Source organism: Fundulus heteroclitus, unplaced genomic scaffold (genome assembly GCF_011125445.2).
Source record: "Fundulus heteroclitus isolate FHET01 unplaced genomic scaffold, MU-UCD_Fhet_4.1 scaffold_28, whole genome shotgun sequence".
Lineage (NCBI taxonomy): Eukaryota > Metazoa > Chordata > Actinopteri > Cyprinodontiformes > Fundulidae > Fundulus > Fundulus heteroclitus.
In genome coordinates, this window is record NW_023396689.1 from 1,036,923 (window position 1) to 1,057,818 (window position 20,896).

The window sequence follows — 20,896 nt, forward strand, 5'->3', positions numbered from 1 at the left end:
AAAATCTATACATGCACATCTATGTCTAAATACAATAGTCTGTACTGTATGCAAGTTAAAAACCTTGAAAAAGAATGGTCTTGCACAGCTTTTTCCTAGTGTTGCCACTCTGCAGCTTTAGTGTGTCCAGTTTTGCAACATGGTGCAGCCTTAGTTTATAGAAGGCAGATACAAGTAGGGATATAAGCCTGAATACATTTCCATGCAGCACAGGAATGAGGCATCTTCTCTGATCCACGTTCACTACAACAGAACTTAACTTCTTTCTGCCACATACAATATGGGGGTGACGTTGACATGCGAACCTGCGCCCAACGACGTGTCTACGTATGTGATGTCTATGGAAAATAAGGCGGATAGCGAGCATAAAGTAAAACTTGAACAATTCCTGTAAATTTGCCATTTTACTTCCCGAGTAGATGACGCACATGCTTCTTCTTTGTCTTAAATGAGTCAGACTAAAAGCATACTAGCTCCAGCATCTAGATAAAGTTATCACGTTTATACTGTCATGTTTGCCTTAAGATGTCGGGCCCACATGCAGAACACACTCGGTGACACAGGTAAAGTTTAAAGGTTTTATTTGACTCTGGAATATACGAGGCTGCAGAGCTAATCTGCGAGGGCAGGAGACGGCTCGAACGGGAGCCCAGGACCAGGGAACCGGATCAATCTGGAGGTAAGGGAAATGATTAATTCTCTGAAGGAATTTAAGTAAAATAACTAAGGGACGTAAGCTTACCACGAGGTGCAAATAACCCGACTGGGGAGGAAGGCAGTGTGGAATCAGCTTGGGTGTTGGCAGCAGGTGTCTGGGCAACTGGAGAGTGGAGCGAGGGGGTCCGAGCAGCACCGGGGGAATCCAGGGATCCAGAACAGCGGGAGGAACCAGGGAAACGTCGGAAGGGTTACGTCCAGGGAGCAGGGGTCGACTCGAGAGGAACATGGGGAACACAGGAAGAGTCACCTCGAGGAAGACAGCAGAGCACGAGGGAGGACGAAGGAACACAAGAAGGTACCTGGGAGACACAAAGGGCGATTATTAGCACAGGAGGTAGGTTAAGTGGCGAGAGGTCGTGGCTAGTAGGCATACCACAACGGTAACACTCTGGCATCCTCCCACTGTTCGAGCGCAGTTCTTATAGTGCAGCTCCGGTGCTGCTGAACGAGCTGCAGGTGCGCGCACTCCGCCCACCAAGCAACCACGAACACCTGTGGAGAAAGCAGAGACTTAATTTAGACTTGGCCCATAGATAATGATGTTTGTAAAAATTAAATGTAACTGTTTTAATTAATCAGAATATTATTACTTGTTGAACATAAAGTGCAGCCAATAAACAAGTCTATGTATTAAACAGTTTGACCACTACTTAATGCTGTGGTGAAATTTCTGAAAGTTTCTGGTAAAAACACATTGATTATATAAACTCTAAAACAAATAATACAATTAGATTATCTCACTGCTGCAACTCTCATCCCTTCCATGTGGAGCAAACCCACTTTAAACATAATTACCAACACCTAAAGGATGCGTCTGATCCATTGATTGTTACGCAGCCAAGACGTGCAGACCTCTGCAATTTGGAAATTGCGTTTTAACAAATTGCAATTATTTTTCTTTTCTTTTTTTTTCAGTGTCCTGTCAAGCAATAAGAATTGATGCCTTAATGCCAAATAGAGATGGACAGATTTTACTTTCACAAGGGGAGCAATTAGCTTTCGCCATAGTGCTCTGCTTGATTTATGCATGTAAATAGCTTTATTGTGATTCCTGCGGGGAGAATTTCAAATTATGTGGACACTACAATGGGAAAGTAGGAGAGTAAAGGAAGAACAAGAAGAGAAAAAAAGAAAGAGAAGAGGTGAAAGAAAGAAGAGATAAAAGGGAAAGTATGATAAAACGTATTCCGTCTGCTTCATCATCTGGAAAGAGATGTAAAAAGAACAGCACAACCAATGGATATAGTGTAACAGATACAATAGAGTAACACCTTGATACCATTGCTAAATCATATGTATTATTATTTAAGCTGACATGTGTAAAGTGATACGTGAGAAAAGAATGAAACGACAACAAAGTCATCATTGAACTGCAACCTAGGGTGTCCTGGTACCAAGAGCACATGTGGACACCCTTATGCTTGAACATGGTGTTTGTGATGGACAATCCATGACGAGCACAGAAGTCCAACAACAGAACACCACTCGAGTTCAGATCAGGTGGGCCATTCCTCCCAACCACGCCCCTCCAGGTCCCACTGTCATTGCCCACGTGAGCGTTGAAGTCCCCCAGCAAAACGAGGGAGTCCCCAGGAGGGGCACTCTCCAGTACCCCTTCAAAGGACTCCAAAAAGGGTGGGTAATCTGAACTGCCGTTTGGCGCATAAGGGCAAACAACAGTCAGAACCCGTCCCCCCCACACGAATGCAGAGGGAGGCCACCCTCTCGTTCACCGGGGAAAACCCCAACGTGCAGGCACCGAGATGGGGGGGCAACAAGTACGCCCACCCTAGCTCGGCGCCTCTCACCAAGGGCAACTCTACAGTGGAAGAATGTCCAGCCCCTCTCGAGGAGACTGGTTCCAGAGCCAGAGCGGTGCGTCGAGGTGAGTCCGACTATCTCTAGTCGGAACCTCTCAACCTCACGCACGAGCTCAGGCTCCTTCCCCACCAGATAGGTAACATTCCACGTCCCAAGAGCCAGCTTCTGCAGCCGAGGATCGGAACGCCAAGGTCCCCGCCCTCTACTGCTACCCATTGCACAATGCACCGGACCCCTTTAGCCCCTCCGACAGGTGGTGAGCCCATTGGAAGGGGGACCCATGTCGCCTCTTCGGGCTGAGCCCAGCCGGGCTCCATGGGTAAAAGTCCGGCCACCAGACGCTCGCCAACGTGCCCCACTTCCAGGCCTGGCTCTAAAGTGGGGCCCCGGTGACCCGCGTCCGGGCGAGAGAACACAAAATCCAAAAATCTTGCTCATTGCTCCTCAATGTGAGGAGCAATAAAAAGAAAAGAGTTATACAAATTTTAATAGAACTTTTGCATTATTGCCTATCATGTTATGTAATACTACAGTCATTACATCTTCCCAACCAATCAAAAACGTAGACCCAGGAACGCTCAGTCACCAAGATCCGCATCCTTCAGAGAGTTCAGAGTGCTTGTGTTTTTTTTTTCTTTTTAAAAAACTTGCAGTTTTGGTAAAAAGTTGGTTGAATAAAGGGTTGAGTTTGAATTCAGTGTTTGTGTGTTCTTACCTAATTATCTAAAATTAGGTAATTAAGCAACAGCATAAAAGGCCAGGGTTGCACTTAAAATATATGTTTTGAATTTGAAAATTATTGAATATGTCTTTTTACATAATGCTAGGCAATCGTGCACACTCACGCTCATTTATTCCCCTCATTACGACAATTTAAAATTACCAATTAACCTAACAGTTATACATGGAAGGAAGCTGGAATACCTGAAGTGAACCCAGACATGCACTGGGAGTACATGAAAACTCCATGCAGAAAAAGACCAGGCTGGGCTTCAAACCCAGAACCAATTTTCTGCATGGAAACAGTTGTAACCACTCCACTGAGCAGCTTGGAAAGAAGAATGGATCAAAATAGCTCTACAATGATCTAGGAGACAAATTTATACAGAAAAGAGAGATATTGATTAAAGTGATCGTTTGAGGTGTTAAATTTAGTTCTGCACTCACAGATAATCCACAATCTGTGAGTGCAGATTTGTTATTTCTGTAACAAATAATAAAAGTGTGGAATCTGGTGTATGTTTCCATACATTACATGAAAAGGATATACCAGTACAATCACACTGAAAAGGACACCACTTCTACTCCTTACTGTTGGCAAATGATTCTAACAACAACATCAATATAATGGGTCACAATAGCAGAGAAGTCAGATGGCAAAGAATAGACAGGTGCAAAGAGTTATCTTCAATAAATAATTTTACTAAAGCTAAGCATTTTAATGCCAGAACTATTCCCAACATTTCACTTTGTGCATTATTCAGTACAAAGTCCTCACCTGTGACTGGACAAAAGGCTTGATTCCGAAGACATGGACAGTAGGATGAATCCTCATTTTACGAGGAAGCTGACGACAGACAGAAACAGGATTAATGACCTTTGAGATTGAAAACAGACCTATAAACCTGGGAGCCAACTTCTTGCAGTCAACCTGTAAAGGCAGATCCTTGATAGAGAGCCAGACCTTCTGTCCAGGGATATAGGCTAGAACAGGGATCCGTCAGCGATTAGCAGCCCTGACATAACACTGACACATCTTTGACATCACATGCCTTGTCTTTCTCCAAGCACGTTGACACTGTAATGCAACTAGCTGCATGAGCTGAAGCAACCCTTGCCTCTCCTGGATGGAGAAGACCAGAGATTGGTAGCCAAAAACTATATAGAACGGGGACAACCCAGTGGTACTGGAAGGCAAGTAGTTTATGGGCTGTTCCACCCACAGAAGGTTATGTGCCCATTTTACTGATTCCTGCCCACAAAGAATCTGAAGCTTCATCTCAGCCTCCTGATTCATCCTCTCCAATTGACCATGAGTCTGAGGGTGAAAACCAGAAGAATACCTGACGTTTATCCCCAACTTGGAACAGAATTCTTTCTAAAATTTGGAAATGAGTTGAGGACCACAATTGGACACAATTTCCACTTGAATGACATGAAGGCGAAAAACCTTGTGGGCCAGGATCTCTCCCAATTCTTTGGATGAGGGCAACTTACAGAGAGGACCCAGATGGACCATCTTAGAGAACCTGTTGACAATAATGACAATCCCTGAGTTCTCTGCAGAAGCAGATAGACCGGTGATGAAGTCCATTGAAATGTGAGACCATGGGTACGGAGGAATGGGCAGAGGGTGCAGAAACCCTGAGGGAGGTCTTCTTGAGTGCTTGGAAGAATTACAGACAGTGCAGGTTGAAACATATTCTTTACATCCTTAGCCAAGGACCTCCACCAGAACTGAGAGGAGACAACATCTGACATCTTATTCAGGACAGGATGACAGGTTAACAGGGAGTTATGACACAGATTGAGTACCTGACGAACCAAATGATCTGGTATGAACAACTTCTCCTTGGGACAAGCCTCAGGGACTGGGAAATGATGGTAGGCATCACAAACTCTCTGTTCAACCTCTGTTCTGGACACTGCCACACGAACACTCTCATGGAGAATGAACCCTCCATTACCACCAACCTCCTCCTCCCTCTGCGTCTCTGTAATCCTGGACAGGGCATCCATCTTAATATTCCTGGATTTGGGTCTATAAGATAAAGTGAAACAGAACCTGGAGAAGAACATGGCCCACCTGGCTTTTCTAGGGTTTAATCTTCTGGTGGTCCTAAGGTACTCCAAACTCTTATAATCCGCCCAAACTATAAAAGGTTCCTTGGCCCCCTCCAACCAATTATGCCATTCTTTTAGAGCGAGTTTCGCAATCTGCTACATCATTGTTCCGTTCTGCAGATGACAAGGATTTAGAGTAAAAGGAGCAAGGGTGAACCTTACTGTCCTCACCTCTTTGACTGAGTACAACTCCTACTCTGACATAAGACGTATCGACCTCCACAATAAGTTTCGTAGGGTCAGGACAGGAGATGGCAGAAACAGACCCTTGAGACACTTAAAAGCCAGATCAGTAGCCTCGGACCAGACAAATTTTAACTTGTTAGGTGAGCGATTGGAGTGACACCGATCAGCTTCTCCCTTGAATGATTCTGGAAGAGTTAATCTAGGCTAGAAGAGGGGTACAGAGCCTGAGAAGCAGTGCAGACAGAAGTAGAGGCACTGGCTGGGTTGTAGGAGTAATGGTAATATTTTACAGAAGGTTAATTCATTCATTCATAAGCTCCTCCAACCCAGAAATAGTCTACATCTAAACACTACTCAGGTGTTGCTGATGGATCCATGTTAATGGCCAGATCTACTATTATGAATTATGGCTGATAACTCTCACTGGAGGAAATTATGTAAATGGGTCAATGACGTGACGCTCATTTTTTGTGTACATATGGGTTAGATACATTTAAAATGGTTAAAATTTGAAAATAATTTGATACATTATTTTCAAACATAATTTTCATCAAACCCTAATCTTAAAGTTTTGGATTTATTCAATTTTGAGAGTGTATTAAGAGAATTTGGGTAAAAATGTCAATGCGGTGTAACCACAAAAAACATGAACCAAATAATTTCACTTGCTGAAAAAAATGTGTATTTCTCTCCAAAATCCCTTCCAAAATAATCTGGCATGATCTTGCACTAGAACTTGTCTATATTTAATAAAAGTACTGAAACCCCATTATTCTGAATGTTTTAATTAATATGGGGAATCAAGTCTGTCACATCAACCATTTGAAATGTCAACTGGTGTAACCACCATTTAAGGAGCCATTTTGCCAGTATTATGTCAGAGGATCATGTGACAGGAAATGATGTCACACAGAAGGACCCTTGAAGACCCTGTCTGCCATGTGTCAAGGTTAGTAGCTCTCCTAAAAATGTAACATAATTAAGTGTTTTTAGGCCATGGTCAGGCAAGCTAAGGTTGCATGCCAAATGGTATGACCTCATTAAAACATTGATAAATCATAATGATCATAAAATATTTATTTTAATGTAAAATCTGTGTTTGAATATTCACATAAAGGTCAAGTGTGTACATAGTTGTCCATAACAATGCCTGCAAATTTTGATTTTAGATAGAAATGTCAAATGGTGTAACCGGTTACACCATTTGACTCATTTCTGTTTGAGACCAATTTGATCAGATTCAGGGCCAAGAGTATGTCATATTTGGTGCCAGTTATATTAGTTTTATAATTTAAATAGATTAAAAACTGTTTAGCATGAACAGTAGCTTTGTTTAGCATGAACAGTAGCTTTATAGGGTTTAATTAGAATGTAATTTAAGTGATTTTTTGAAACGTCAAAGTTTTTTATTTTTAATTTAAACTTCCATAATACATTTTTTATATTTTATTATGATGTATGTAAATAGTATGTTTAAATTATAAATAAATAATATAAATACATTTATTATAGATAAAGTGTACTTCTTGTCCCCCAACAGATGCCACTTACAAGCAAGGAAAAAGTGTCTCGCCATAGAGCGCGAGTGAACGCAGATCCTGCTGCAAGGGCAAATTATCTGGCCAAAAGACGCGAAAGGTAGTGCACACACAACAGCACGCACACACATGCGGACACAGGCACACACACACACACACACACACATTTTTCATGTGAAGAATGCTAGAATAAAGTCTGAGATGTAGATAGTGTGTGGAAATGAGAGGAGTGAGGATGATTTATTATTCTAGGTATAATATCCTAATTGTTTTATTTTTACATTGTATATAGCTATCAAAGGAGGAAAGAAGAGGGAATGATTGTGAACACCCCAGTAGCAGAGCTCTCCAGACAGAATCAGGGGAAGATGAGAAAAAGGTGGAAACAGTGATCATGAAAATTTCAAGCTCATTGTTGAAAGATTGTACCAGAAAGGCATTCTACAGACAAACAGTATTTCAGATCTGCTGGCTGGTATTGCATGTGATACATCCAGCAAACAATGTATGTATCGTATGTGTGTGAAATGCTACTACAATGAGGTGGAACTTGAGGGCCATCTCGATGAAGACATTCTTGGCAGCCGTGGTCGAGGATCACTAAAACAGAGGAGGGAAAAACCTATAACATGGGCCATTTGTAGTCGATTTCCGGGACCCACCAGCCACCACCTCAACAACTGACAGCGTGGAAGATCAAGAAAGTAAGCAGGGGAAGTTTGATCTTGTCAGATATGAAGACAAACCATTTGTGGGGCAGATCATTCAGGTGCTTGGGGATGAAGTGGAGGTAAGCTGCATGCAACAGCTAGCCAAGAAGAATGCCTTTACCTGGCCTCATCCACCTGACATCCTGTTCTATTTTGAGTCTGATGTTCTTCACATCATTTCTGAGCCAGAACGTGTGAACTTGCGTCATTCCAAACTCCCAGAAGATGCCTGGAAACAATTCCAAGCACACAGCCTGAAAGGTTAATGTTTTTTCCAGTCTCAACTTATTTGGTCAGGAATATTTCAAGTCTTAGGTTTCTGAGACGCTGTTTCATTTATATTGTTATGTTCATGTGAAATAATTTGTTCAGATCCCATCAGATGGCATGAACTCACACTGATGGTTTTCGGTTATTAAAAATGTAATCAAAACAGTTTATTAGTGATGAAAGAAATGAAAAAATCATACTCTCTCTCTCTCTTTCAATCACACTCTCTCTCTCTTTCAATCACTCTCTCTCTTTCAAAACAATGGCTATTTTACAAAAGGAAATTGTATGAAAACTTAATTGAAATCACAACACAAGTCAATCCTGTTTGTTCATGGTTGTTGAGAAATGATTATACCCACTCTTCACTCACTCTTATTCTCTCTCACACACACTATATCGCACTCTCTTTGAAAACAATGAGCTGAAATCAAAATGGAACACAAGTTACTGTAATCCTGTTTCTTCATTGATGTTATAAAATGTTTACTGATTTGGAATATGATGAATTACATGAATATATATTAAAATATCCAGTTCAGTTTACCTTGATGTCTATTTTCTGTGTCAATTTCTTGTCCTATTGCTGTAGACGTTATATGGTCAGTTGGTGTAACCGATTTATGTCAATTGGTGTAACCAGTATTTTGTCTAAAAGACTAATATTGTACAAAAAAGTTAATATGGATAATGATTTAATACTCTACTACAGTGCATTAATGGGTGTTTAAACCATTTTTACTCAAATGGTCAAAGAATAGACAAAAAACAAGATGTTTATCAGCATATGGTCTTGCTCAGTACAATGAAAAACCCATATAATTTAAATTTAGAAATAAATATAATAAAACATATTCTCATAGGATATTACATCATAAACTAATAATTTCATCAGAACAATTGCATGACCTGTAATGAATTGTAAAGGAAGAACCCAAATGTTAGCCCGACACAGAGCTGATGCTTAAAAAGGGGTTTATTAACAAAAAATCCAGGAGGCAAAAAGAGCTGGCTTCAGGCAAGCAATAGAACAAACTCCAAAAACAGGCGAGCAGAAAACTGGACGGGCAAAACTGACAGGCAGGCTAAACTAGAACAGACAAGGGTGAAGTGCTCTTACCGAGTAGATTGCACGTGAGGATAACACAAGACGTCCTGGCAACAAACAGAAAACTAAAGCGGGCTTAAATAGGCGAACGGAACAGGAGAGCAGGGCGGGACTAATTAACCAAAACAGGTGGAGATGATAAAAGGAGCATACAGACTAATAGACAATAAACCTAAGGTAGAAAACAAGACAAAGACTAAACAGACACGAGCTGAAATAAAAAACTAACAACAAAGACTAAGACAGGCTAAGCATAAATCCAATACAAAACAAGAAAACAGAAATAAATCCTAAGACAGAAAAGTGGCTAAACTGAAAAAATAACCTGAACCACAACAGAACGTTACATGACCTCTAGGATGTGTGAAATATTAGATATTTGTCATTTTTTGTGGTTACGCCATTTGACAATTTAATTCAATTAAATTTTATTTATATAGCGCCAAATCATGAAACATGTCATCTCAAGGCACTTTACATAATCAAGTTCAATCATATTATACAGATTGGGTCAGATTATACAGATTGGTCAAAAATGTCCTATATAAGGAAACCAGTTGATTGCATCAAAGTCCCGACAAGCAGCATTCACTCCTGGGGAACCGTAGAGCCACAGGGAGAGTCGTCTGCATTGTACATGGCTTTGCTGCAATCCCTCATACTGAGCAAGCATGAAGCGACAGTGGGAAGAAAAACCACCCATTAACGGGAAAGAAAAACCTCCGGCAGAACCGGGCTCAGTATGAACGGTCATCTGTCTCGACTGACTGGGGTTACAGAAGACAGAACAGAGACACAACAAGAGAGACAAAAAAGCACAGAAGCACACATTGATCCAGTAATCTGTTCTACATTAGATGGTAGTAGCGGGTGAGCCGTCTTCTCTGGATGATGTCACAGTTAACAGAACGCCAGACTAGGTGTACCTACTATGAAGAAAAAGAAAGAGAGCAAAAAGTTAAAAGCTGAAATGACGACAGTCATTTCAATGTAATACAATGCAAAACTGGAGAACAGTAGACTGAAGAACAGTAGAAATCAGTAGAGTGAGAAAATTAGACCCTGATGTCCTCCAGCAGCCTAGGCCTATCACAGCACAACTATAGAGATAGCTCAGGGTAACATGAGCCACTCTGACTATAAGCTTTGTCAGAAAGGAAAGTTTTAAGATTAGTCTTAAAAGTAGACGGGGTGTCTGCCTCACGGACCAAAACTGGGAGTTGGTTCCACAGGAGAGGAGCCTGATAGCTAAAGGATCTGCCTCCCATTCTACTTTTAGAGACTCTAGGAACCACCAGCAGACCTGCAGTCTGAGAGTGAAGTGCTTTGTTAGGAACATACGGGGTAATCAGAGCTCTGATATATGATGGAGCTTGATTATTAAGGGCTTTATACGTTAGAAGAAGAATTTTAAATTCTATTCTTAATTTAACAGGAGACCAATGAAGGGAAGCTAAAATTGGAGAAATATTATCCCTCTTGTTGATTTTCATCAGAACTCTTGCCGAAGCATTTTGGATCAGCTGAAGACTTCGAACTGCATTTTGTGGACTTCCTGATAGTAAAGAATTACAATAGTCCAGCCTTGAAGTAACAAATGCATGGACTAGTTTTTCAGCATCACTCCTGGACAGAATGTTTCTAATTTTGCTGATATTCCGGAGGTGAAAAAAGGAAACTCTGGAAACCTGTTTAATATGGGATTTAAATGACATGTCTTGGTCGAAAACAACACCAAGATTTTTAACTTTATTACCAGAGGCCAAGTTAATGCCATCCAGATTAAGTGATTGATTAAGAACTTTATTTTTTTGAAGACTCTGGCCCAAATATTACAACTTCTGTCTTGTCAGAATTTAAATGCAGGAATTTTAAAGTCATCCAGCTTTTGATGTCATCAAGACATCACTGCAGTCGAAGTAACTGATTGGATTCATCAGGATTTATGGATAAATATAGCTGAGTGTCATCAGCATAACAGTGGAAATTAATCCCATGCTGTCTGATAATTTTGCCAATCGGAAGCATATATATAGTAAATAGAATTGGTCCAAGGACTGAACCCTGTGGTACTCCACAAGTGACCCTAGAGTTTGAGGAAGATTTATTATTAACATGAACAAACTGGAATCTGTCCGACAGATAAGATTTAAACCAGCCTAATGCTTTTCCCTTGATCCCTACAGTATGCTCAAGTCTTTGTAGGAGAATATTGTGATCAACTGTATCAAATGCAGCACTGAGATCTAACAGGACAAGTATAGACACAAGTCCATTATCTGAGGCCATGAGAATATCATTAGTGACCTTCACCAGAGCTGTTTCAGTGCTATGATGAGCTCTAAAGCCTGACTGAAACTCCTCAAGTAGGTCATTACTTTGTAAATGTTCACATAGTTGATTAGCAACTACTTTCTCAAGAATTTTAGATAAGAAAAGAAGATTAGATATAGGTCTGTAATTTACTAACTCATCTTGATCAAGAGATGGTTTCTTAAGTAAAGGTTTAATAACAGCTACTTTAAAAGCCTGTGGTACATATCCATTTACCAAGGATAGATTAATCGTGTCTAAAATAGAACCACTGATCAGAGGGAATACCTCCTTAAACAACTTGGTTGGGATTGGGTCTAACATACAGGTAGAAGGTTTAGATGAAGCTAAAATTTTAGATAGCTCAGAAAGCTCTACTGCTTTTAAACAGTTCAGACACTGCGCAGGTTCTAAGGATTCCTCCAATGCTACATCACTTACTGAGGACGAGGTAATCGTGTTTGGGAGGATGCCAATTATTTTTTTTTAATGGAATCAATTTTATTTATGAAGAATCCCATAAAATCATTACTGCTAAGGGAATGGATGGATCAACAGAGCTGTGGTTCTGGGTAAGTTTGGCAACTGTACTGAAGAGAATTCTAGGATTATTCTTATTCTCCTCAATTAATGATGAAAAATATGCTGCTCTAACTCTACGAAGGGTCTTGTTATACAACAATAGACTGTCCCTTCAGATTAGGTAGGATTCCTCTTGGTGTGTAGAGCGCCATTTTCTCTCCAATTTACTAACACTGTGCTTCAAGGAACGCAGCTCTGAATTAAACCAGGGAGCCAGCTTCCTGTGAATAATCACCTTCTTTTTCAAGGGAGCTACATTGTCTAATGCAGAACGCAATGACGAAGTCATACCGTTTACAAAGACATCTATTTGTGAATTGGAAGAAACAACATTGCTGCCATCTACAGGGCATTTCTGCAATACGGAGGATATTAAAAAGGGGACAGACTCTTTAAGTTTTGATACAGCATTATCCGATAAAGATCTACTATAATGGAACCCTCTTTTGGAGGTGGAGAACTCAGTTAGATTAAACTCAAATGTTATTAAAAAATGATCAGATAGGACAGGGTTGTGAGGAAATACTGTGAATTCTTCACAATCAATGCCATATGTCAGCACAACGTCTAAAGTATGGAGCCAAGAGTGCGTCGGTTTATGCACATTTTGAGCAAAACCAATTGAATCTAGCATAGTTTTAAAGGCTACACTAAGGTTATCACATTCTGTGTCAACATGGATGTTAAAATCACCCACTATAATAACCTTATCAGTATTTAACACCAAATCAGATAAGAAATCTGACAACTCATCCAAAAACTGAGTGTAAGGGCCTGGTGGACGATACAAAACAACAAACAGAAGAGGTTTTATTGCTTTGCAGTTTGGATGAGGGAAACTGAGGGTTAAATGTTCAAAAGAACTGTAATTATTAGTTGGCCTGGGACTAATTAATAAATCAGACTGAAAGATGGTTGCCACTCCTCCTCCTCTTCCCACAGATCTGGGAATGTGGAAATTTGAATAATTGGAGGGAGTTGACTCATTTATACTAACGTAGTCCTCTTGTAGCCAGGTTTCTGTGAGACAAAATAAATCAATCTGTTTATCAGAAATCAATTTGTTAACTAACAAAGTCTTTGGAGGGAGAGACCTTATATTTAATAGACCACATTTCATTTTTTTATTTTTAGGTTCAAGGTGAACCGTATTGATTTTTATTAGGTTTTTATGGTTTGTTCCTTTTAGATAAGTTTTTGACCTGTTAAGTTTTGGCCGTGGGAAAGACACCGTCTCAATAGGATAATGGATGGGTAACAGTACAGAAGCTGCAGAGAGGTGTGTTAAACTACGGCTCTGCTTCCTGGTCTGGACCCTGGGTTGTCAGCATTTAGGAGAACTAATAAATCCGGCCAGATTTCTAGAAAGAAGAGCAGCACCATCCAAAGTAGGATGGATGCCGTCTCTCCGGATCAGACCAGGTTTTCCCCAGAAAGTTCTCCAGTTATCAATGTAGCCCACGTCGTTTTCAGGACACCACCTAGACAACCAGCGTTTGAATGATGTCATGCAGCTAAACATGTCATCACTGGTCAGATCAGGCAGGGGACCAGAGAAAATTACGGAGTCCGACATTGCTTTAGCAAACTCACACACCGAAGCAACACCAACTTTAGTGACCTCCGATCAGCGTGACCGGGTGTCATTACCGCCAGCGTGAATAACAATCTTACTGTATTTACGCTTATCCTTAGCCAGCAGTTTTAGGTAAGATTCTATGTCGCCCGTTCTGGCCCCTGGCAGGCATTTAACTATGGTCCCTGGTGTCTCTAGTGCCACGTTTCTGACTATTGAGCTCCCAATAACCAGGATCGGCTTCTCAGCGGGTGTGTCGCTGAGTGGGGAAAATTTGTTTGAAACGCAGACGGGTTGGTGGTGAACTGGGGGCTGAAATCTAGAGCTATGCTTCCTACGAACTGTCACCCAGCCGGCCTGCTTACCCGGCTGCTCGGGTGCTTCTGGAGGACCACTAAGTGAAGTAACGCTAGGTCTATGTGGCTCCGCGCTAGCAGAGGGGCGGCTATCAGCTGGTCTTTCCATAGCACGGAGCCGGGTCTCTAATTCTGACACCCTCGCCTCCAAAGCTACAAAAACACTACATTTATTACAAGTACCATTATCACTAAAGGAGGCAGAGGAATAGCTAAACATCTGACACAGAGAGCAGGAGATAAGGGGAGACTTAGTCAGAGACGGAGAAGCTGAAGTAATAGTAGGAGAGGAAGCCATTGTGGAGCTAAAGCTAGGCTAGGCTAAAGCTAGGCTAGCGCCCTTCTACCACGCCAAGAGAGCAAACTGTGAAACACGAGGAGTTCCCAAGCGTGATGTGCAGCAACAGAAAATGTTTTAAAAGTGCTTATGTGTTAGAAACAGATGTTAGAGCAAACAGATTAAAGATAAAAGCGAGAGAATCTGGAGCAACAAACCGTTGCTCACGCAGTGAAAACAGGAAGTGATACAATACGCCTTACCGCAAACAGGAAGTGACGTCAGCAAACTTTGGCTTTCTGTGAACACTTTTTTGCTTGAAATATGAAGGCCACTTCATGAGAAATCTTCCAGAAACTTCATCCCCAAACATCATCGAGAAATCCGCGTTTTGTTCTTTTTGGACATAAAGGGCTTTTTTGAGAACCTAAAACCTGTGCCCAAAGAATACAGTCATTATTACCGTAACAAATTAAAAATATCTCCAATTTCCACTTCAATACTTTGCTTTGTAGCAAAATTCTGAAGAGAACTAAATTTAAACTAGATCTTTTTTTCATGACCTGCAGAGGAGGTTCATTTCTCCATTTAAACCGCCGTTTGCTGCATTGATTTTTCACTGCAGACCAATTTTCACTGCATTGGTCTTAAGATAGCTGGGGATTCACGTAGCACCATGCGTTCACGACAACATTTCCCTAATCATTCTTTCAGCTGTATCAATGTTGATGAGTTTAGCCAACAAATACATAAAATATTCGTCTACAAACCTTTTTTCAACACTGTAGTTACAAAAATTGCAAGTTAGCTAAACATAATTAGGATATCACCGAAGCAATGTAGCTAATGCAACGTAGCAAATGTCTGTCATGCGGCATTCTCTTGACTGAAAAAACGGAATAGAGTTAGAAAGCAAATAAAATATTTAAACCATCTGAGAGAAATTACTTACCAGGCTGGGTAAACGGGTCTTTATAAGAGCAAAATGGAGAGTAAAGTTTTCCTCAGCTTCGTTTGGTTCCTGTATCTTTGGAGGCGGAGTCTGTGAATGTACACTTTGGGTGTCAAACCCACTATAGGAGTTCAGAGTTGATAGACAAAGAGTTATATTTTCCATTTTAACACCCCCAGATTTGTTATGCAACTATTTTTTAACACTCAATTTGAACTACTAAAATGTGACACCTCAGAGTTAAATTTGTATAATATAACTCTATCAAGAGCTAAATTAACACTGCCTTTGAACAAAGTCTACTAACACCACATTATTTAACACTTTTGAATTTGCTGTATATATATATATATATATATATATATATATATATATATATATATATATATATATATATATATATATATATATATATAAACTATTTATTAGCCATCTATAAGGGGAGCCTTATTAAAAAGTGGTACCACAAAATCTAACATTTATTGCAATGACAACCTGATTTCGGTTGTACTGTGCTATATTAACAAAATTCCTTTTCAAAATAGCTTCTATAAATCACAGTCACCTGACAGCATCTTAATCTTCTCACAGTGGATTTCTCCTCATCCCAGCAGTGGCTCCAAAAGTCACTGAAGCAAACGATTTCAATAAACCAAAATGAGCTTCTCTGAAAATATCAAGATAATGAGAAATTCAAATAAACATAGTGAAGAAAAAGTCAATACCTTGAGGGTGTAAGGGAATGGGAGAGAGTCACACATGCATTAACTCCGAGGTCATTTATTAGGCCTTCGGCTGTGCAACAGCATTCACAGTAAAACTGCAAATCTAATTTTCTACGCATCTCATAAGTGGCGGAACAGCCACACTCACTTATCATTCTGTTTTGTGCTTTCTTCCTGTTCTCATTCTTTCCTAATTTGTTTCAGTACTTGCCAAGACCTCTAGCTTGGAGTATATTCTGGCATTGTCTTGACATCTAGAGATTTTGCATGTCATTTTGTGTTTTTAACATGTTTCTACCACTAGTAGGTTGTATGCAAAGAGGGTTTATGTCATTTATGTAAAAAATACGTACTTGTAGTTAAAATCCATAACAGAAAAAGTTCTAAGTGTGGAACTGATAACTGGAATATAATCACTGTTTATGTATTTAATAAAATTACATGTATATTTTCTATTATCTTAAATTGTGATCAAAATGTATATCCACCTTGAAATTCCCTAAGCTGGCCAGTCAGATTGATAATGTTAAGCACTCTAGACCTGCACATTATCAGTCTGGGACTGCTCCATTTAAATCCTTTTGGGGAAAGAAGGGAATTTCAGCAGAATTTTCTGAGCTAATTGGCAAAGTGACACCTAGTGCCTGCCTACCAAAGATTGGTTTTAGCCAATCATGCGATCCAATGGAAACATAAGAAGCAGGCATTATTATAAACCAACACAAGGTAAGCTAATCAAGGCATTTCTTCCTGTTCTTCTTTCATAGAACAAATCGTGGATCTTGCTTTTGTCACACCGGTATGTCCTGCCTTAAACCTCAATACTGCAACGTGATTGGCCCAAACTGTTTTTGGTTTGGACACAAACAGTACAAGATGGATTCTCTTGTGTTTGTGAATGCACAAATACCGTGAGAATTCAGCTGGCAGGCAAGTTTACAAATCCCCTGCCAGACAAAAAGTTTTTGTCTGTGCATTTGGTCCCATTTAGTTTCAGCAAGATAACATTTGGTCTGGGTGGAGCAGGGGTTAGCACTCTGAGACTTTTCTGACTGGACGTTTGCTTGCTTTCCCCTGTGCATATGTGTGTTCTCTCCATGTACAGGACTGTCTCAGAAAATTATAATATTGTGATAAAGTTCTTTATTTTCTGTAATGCAATTAAAAAACATGAATTTTCATACATTCTGGATTCATTACAACTCAACTGAAATATCACAAGCCTTTTATTGTTTTAATATCGCTGATTATGGCTTGCAGCTTAAGAAACCCAAATATCCTATCTCAAAATATTAGAATATCGTGAAAAAGTATACTAGTAGGCTATTCAACTAATCATTGAATTGTCTAATTAACTGGAAACACTGCAGGGTTTCCTGAGCCTTGAAAAACACTCAACTTGGTTCAGTAAACTAAATCACAAGTATGGTAGTGGTTTAGAAACGACATAAGATTCTCACAGTAACTGGTGTACTGACCATGGCATTACTGTCCTTGATTGGCCTGCCAATTCCCCTGACCTGAACCCCATAGAGAATTTGTGGGCTATTGTGAAGAAGAAGCTGAAAGACACCAGAGCCAACAATGCAAATGAGCTAAAGGCCGCTATTGAAGCATCCTGGGCATCCATAAACTCCATGCAGAAAGGGCAAGGGTAAGACCCAAACCCAGGACCTTCTTGCTCCAAGGCAACACCGTGTTACTGTGCAGCCCTAAATCACATGTAACCTAATTATGTGCACCTGAATTCAAGCATAAGGCGAGGCAGCAGCCCACTGAAGCACCACTGGTTCTGTGTTGTTAAACAAAATTGCATAAAACACATCTACTAATTGTCCTGTTAATTTTAGTTGGGGCATTTTGCTACGGGCGGAAGGACATTAAAGGCAGTGGTTTATGTTTTGAATGCTGGCCGCTCATAAAAGCCCCTGACTCTGAGGGAAGGGAGGGGAGAGGAGCGTAAGAGCGTTGAGGCACCGAAACACAGCACATGTAGTTAAAAAAAATGCAGAATTAATAAAAACAAAACTAATAAACAGACTAAGTGGTGTTTTAGATTGAATCTGGTTAGCAGAACTGTTTTGTGATCCAGCGTGCAGCCATTACTGGTTCTGAATGAAGGCTTTATCTGGGAGCCGCTCTCCTGCGTACGCCTCCTGCGTACGCAATACCGGACTGTACAGGCTTACTTTCACTACTAGTTAAGACCAAAATTATTCAGAACTCTGATCTGCTGCTCTGTTAACACGAACTGTAGCAGGAATAATTACTGATGACCATAAACTATGAAAGAAGAGGGGTTTAGACTAGCTCTGAATGGACAGTGCTGTGAACGCATCATCCCATAAGATTCATTATTTTTATGCATAAGAAACGCCATGTGTTTTGCATGTGAAGTCAAGGAAATGCATGTGTCACACGGTCATTGCTTGAGAGGTGAGAGCTATGGTTATAACCATAAAAACACACTCAAACCACATCAGCAAAGCTTGGTCTCCAGAAGGTTAGCGGAAGTTAGCCTATAAGCTCCAGGGCTTTTTACTAAGTTAAACCTTAAAACAAAATGGTAAAACACATTAAAGTAAACCATTCTAAACTTTCCCTGTTTATTTCTCTGCCAAACCTCTGCCGTTGTCTGTGGTTGCAGCAACAGGGCGTCTGGTTGTAGTGAATTACTCCAAGGTAAAGCTGGTTATCTCAGCAGTGAGCAGGTGGCTAGCTCCAAAGAAACTCCTTGTGAACCCTGGCCTGGGATGCGCTTACACGGCTTCGCTGATCTGCACTCAGCCTATGAAGGGGGGTCGCAGCATGGGCACTGTGCAAGGCCATTCCTGCATTGGGGACCTCCGCACGGCCTTCCTGGCGTGGCTGTGTTCGCTCTCTGGAGGCTGAAGCACACTTTCCTGCAACAGCTGAGAAAAATGACAAGGCTGTTTCAGTATAAACAGATTCTTTACTCCGGCTTCTGGTCACGCAGAAGATTGGCTGCAGACTTAGCTCCATTCCCAGTACAGCACGTTTGAGAGTGTGCAAACCCCATGCAGTCGGCATGTGTGGCTTGCCTCCCAGTGTCTCTACTCGAGGGTCCACAGGCAAAGAGAGCTGAGGGTGTTCTCTCGAATGCTGCCCAAGCAGCGGGCCAAAGAAAGCGTTTGTCCGTGGCCTGGGGGTTTTATACACTGGCCTCCTGCTGTGAGAACAGTCCCTTGATGCCTGTAAAAGTCTCATGTCCGTGTTGTTTTCAACTTACAGTGTGATTTTACTCCCCATGGCTGTTGCACACAGATAAAAGAGAACAGTGGTGGAAAATCCTACAGAGTAAATTCATATTTTCAGTAAGGATATCTGGAGGCAAGAGGCTGCCCTTTAAATTCTGCAGATTAATAAAAACCTTTGCCGAATTTAAACTGGCTTAATTCCACTGTTAACAAGAATACAAAACTTTACTAAACTCTCAGTAATAAGCAATATTAATGAAATTATTAATTGCCAAATCCAGTGTAGCATTTGTTGTCACCATTTCTATATGTTTCCTCATGTATTTCATAACTATGTCTATCCGTTACGGCGCTTTGCAAAATAACTTAAGCTCAGTCGGTTGGATGGTGAGGACCTGTAAACATTTTTTTTTTTTTTTTTTTGGAACTAGTGGTTTTCATTTGAAACTGGACTGACAGGAAACAGGGATAAGAGAGGGGAAGACATGCTGCAAAGCTCCACATGCCGGGAGTCAAACCCGAGACAGCTGCGTTGAGGACAGTGCACTACCACTGTGCCCTGCAAACATCAATTTTGCATTTGGTCTAGATTTTCCATTCTACCAGCTGAATATGCTTTGATCTAAACCATGGCAGCATGTTGTCCTTCTGAAAGGTGGGCCACCCCAGTCTTGTTTTTTGGAGGTTCTAACAGGTTTTCTTCCAGGATTACTCTGTATTTAGCTTCATCCATTCTCTCACCATCTCTGAAAAACAAGGTTTCTTGTCCCTCCCTAAGAAAAGCACCACCACAGCATGATTCTCCTACCACTGTGTCTCACCGTGGAGATGATGTATTCAGGGTGATCTGCAGCCTTGTGGCTGCAACTTTTACTCTCTCCATGCCTGTCTCTTTAGATAAGGTGGGCTGCTATGTCTTTCTGGGTTTGCACTTATGCAAAATGCTTTAGATTTTTGATTGATGAATTAAAAAATTAAATCCTCAACATGTTATTTTATAACCTAACCCTGCTTTAAACTTTTCTGTCTGAAGGTTTTTGATCTGATAACAAATCTCTTACTATGGTCAAGATCCCTCAATTGATGGCCTGTTTATTAATGACCATTTATTTTGAAAACCAAACACAAAAAGTGTTGGCTAACCAACTGATTTCATAAATACCAATCTGTTTTTGTTAAGCCCATTCAACAGAAACTACCTTGGTTAAAGTGTTACGTTTTACCCTTCAAAAACAAACTTTAGTGTCAGGAAAAACTACATCATGTTAGATTCTACTGCTCTAATATGTATGATCCACTATACACTTTGCACATATGCCTTTAGAGTCTATTGCCTAGTTTAACAAGGTTTACTGTACTTTTAAAAGTTAGATATGCCTTCCTATTTCCTTTAAAACAAGGTTCAATGCAAGAGAGACCGATACAATATGGCTGAGACATACAATCTGACCTGTGTAGCTACAGCTGCTGTAGTGGTCTTGCAGTTAGAAAATTAGTTTGCTTCCCAGCCCTTTGATGTGACAACATGCCCATGCTCCTTCAGGATTCTAGAAACAAAATGTGGTCAGAGAATGTGATCCACATGAAAATGACAAAAAACAAGAAATTAAAATAGGGCAAGAGGTATTTTTCACTCTACTCAGGCCTGATTTATGCTAAATGTTGACAGCATAATTGGAGATATACTAAAAAAAAAAACA

At 40.5% G+C, this 20,896-nt stretch overlaps 1 protein-coding gene across 1 annotated transcript in view; it reads right to left on the bottom strand.

The window, feature by feature from the left end:
- Positions 1-520: 520 nt before the first annotated feature.
- LOC110367943 overlaps positions 521-20,896 on the bottom strand; it is a 32,692-nt gene continuing 12,316 nt past the window's right edge. Inside the window, exons 2-5 of the mRNA XM_036130059.1 lie at positions 4,040-4,108; positions 1,094-1,212; positions 743-1,019; positions 521-673 (exon numbers count right to left, since the gene is read on the bottom strand). Coding sequence (XP_035985952.1) covers positions 521-673; positions 743-1,019; positions 1,094-1,212; positions 4,040-4,108 — 618 coding nt within the window. The remainder of the gene's footprint in view (positions 674-742; positions 1,020-1,093; positions 1,213-4,039; positions 4,109-20,896) is intronic.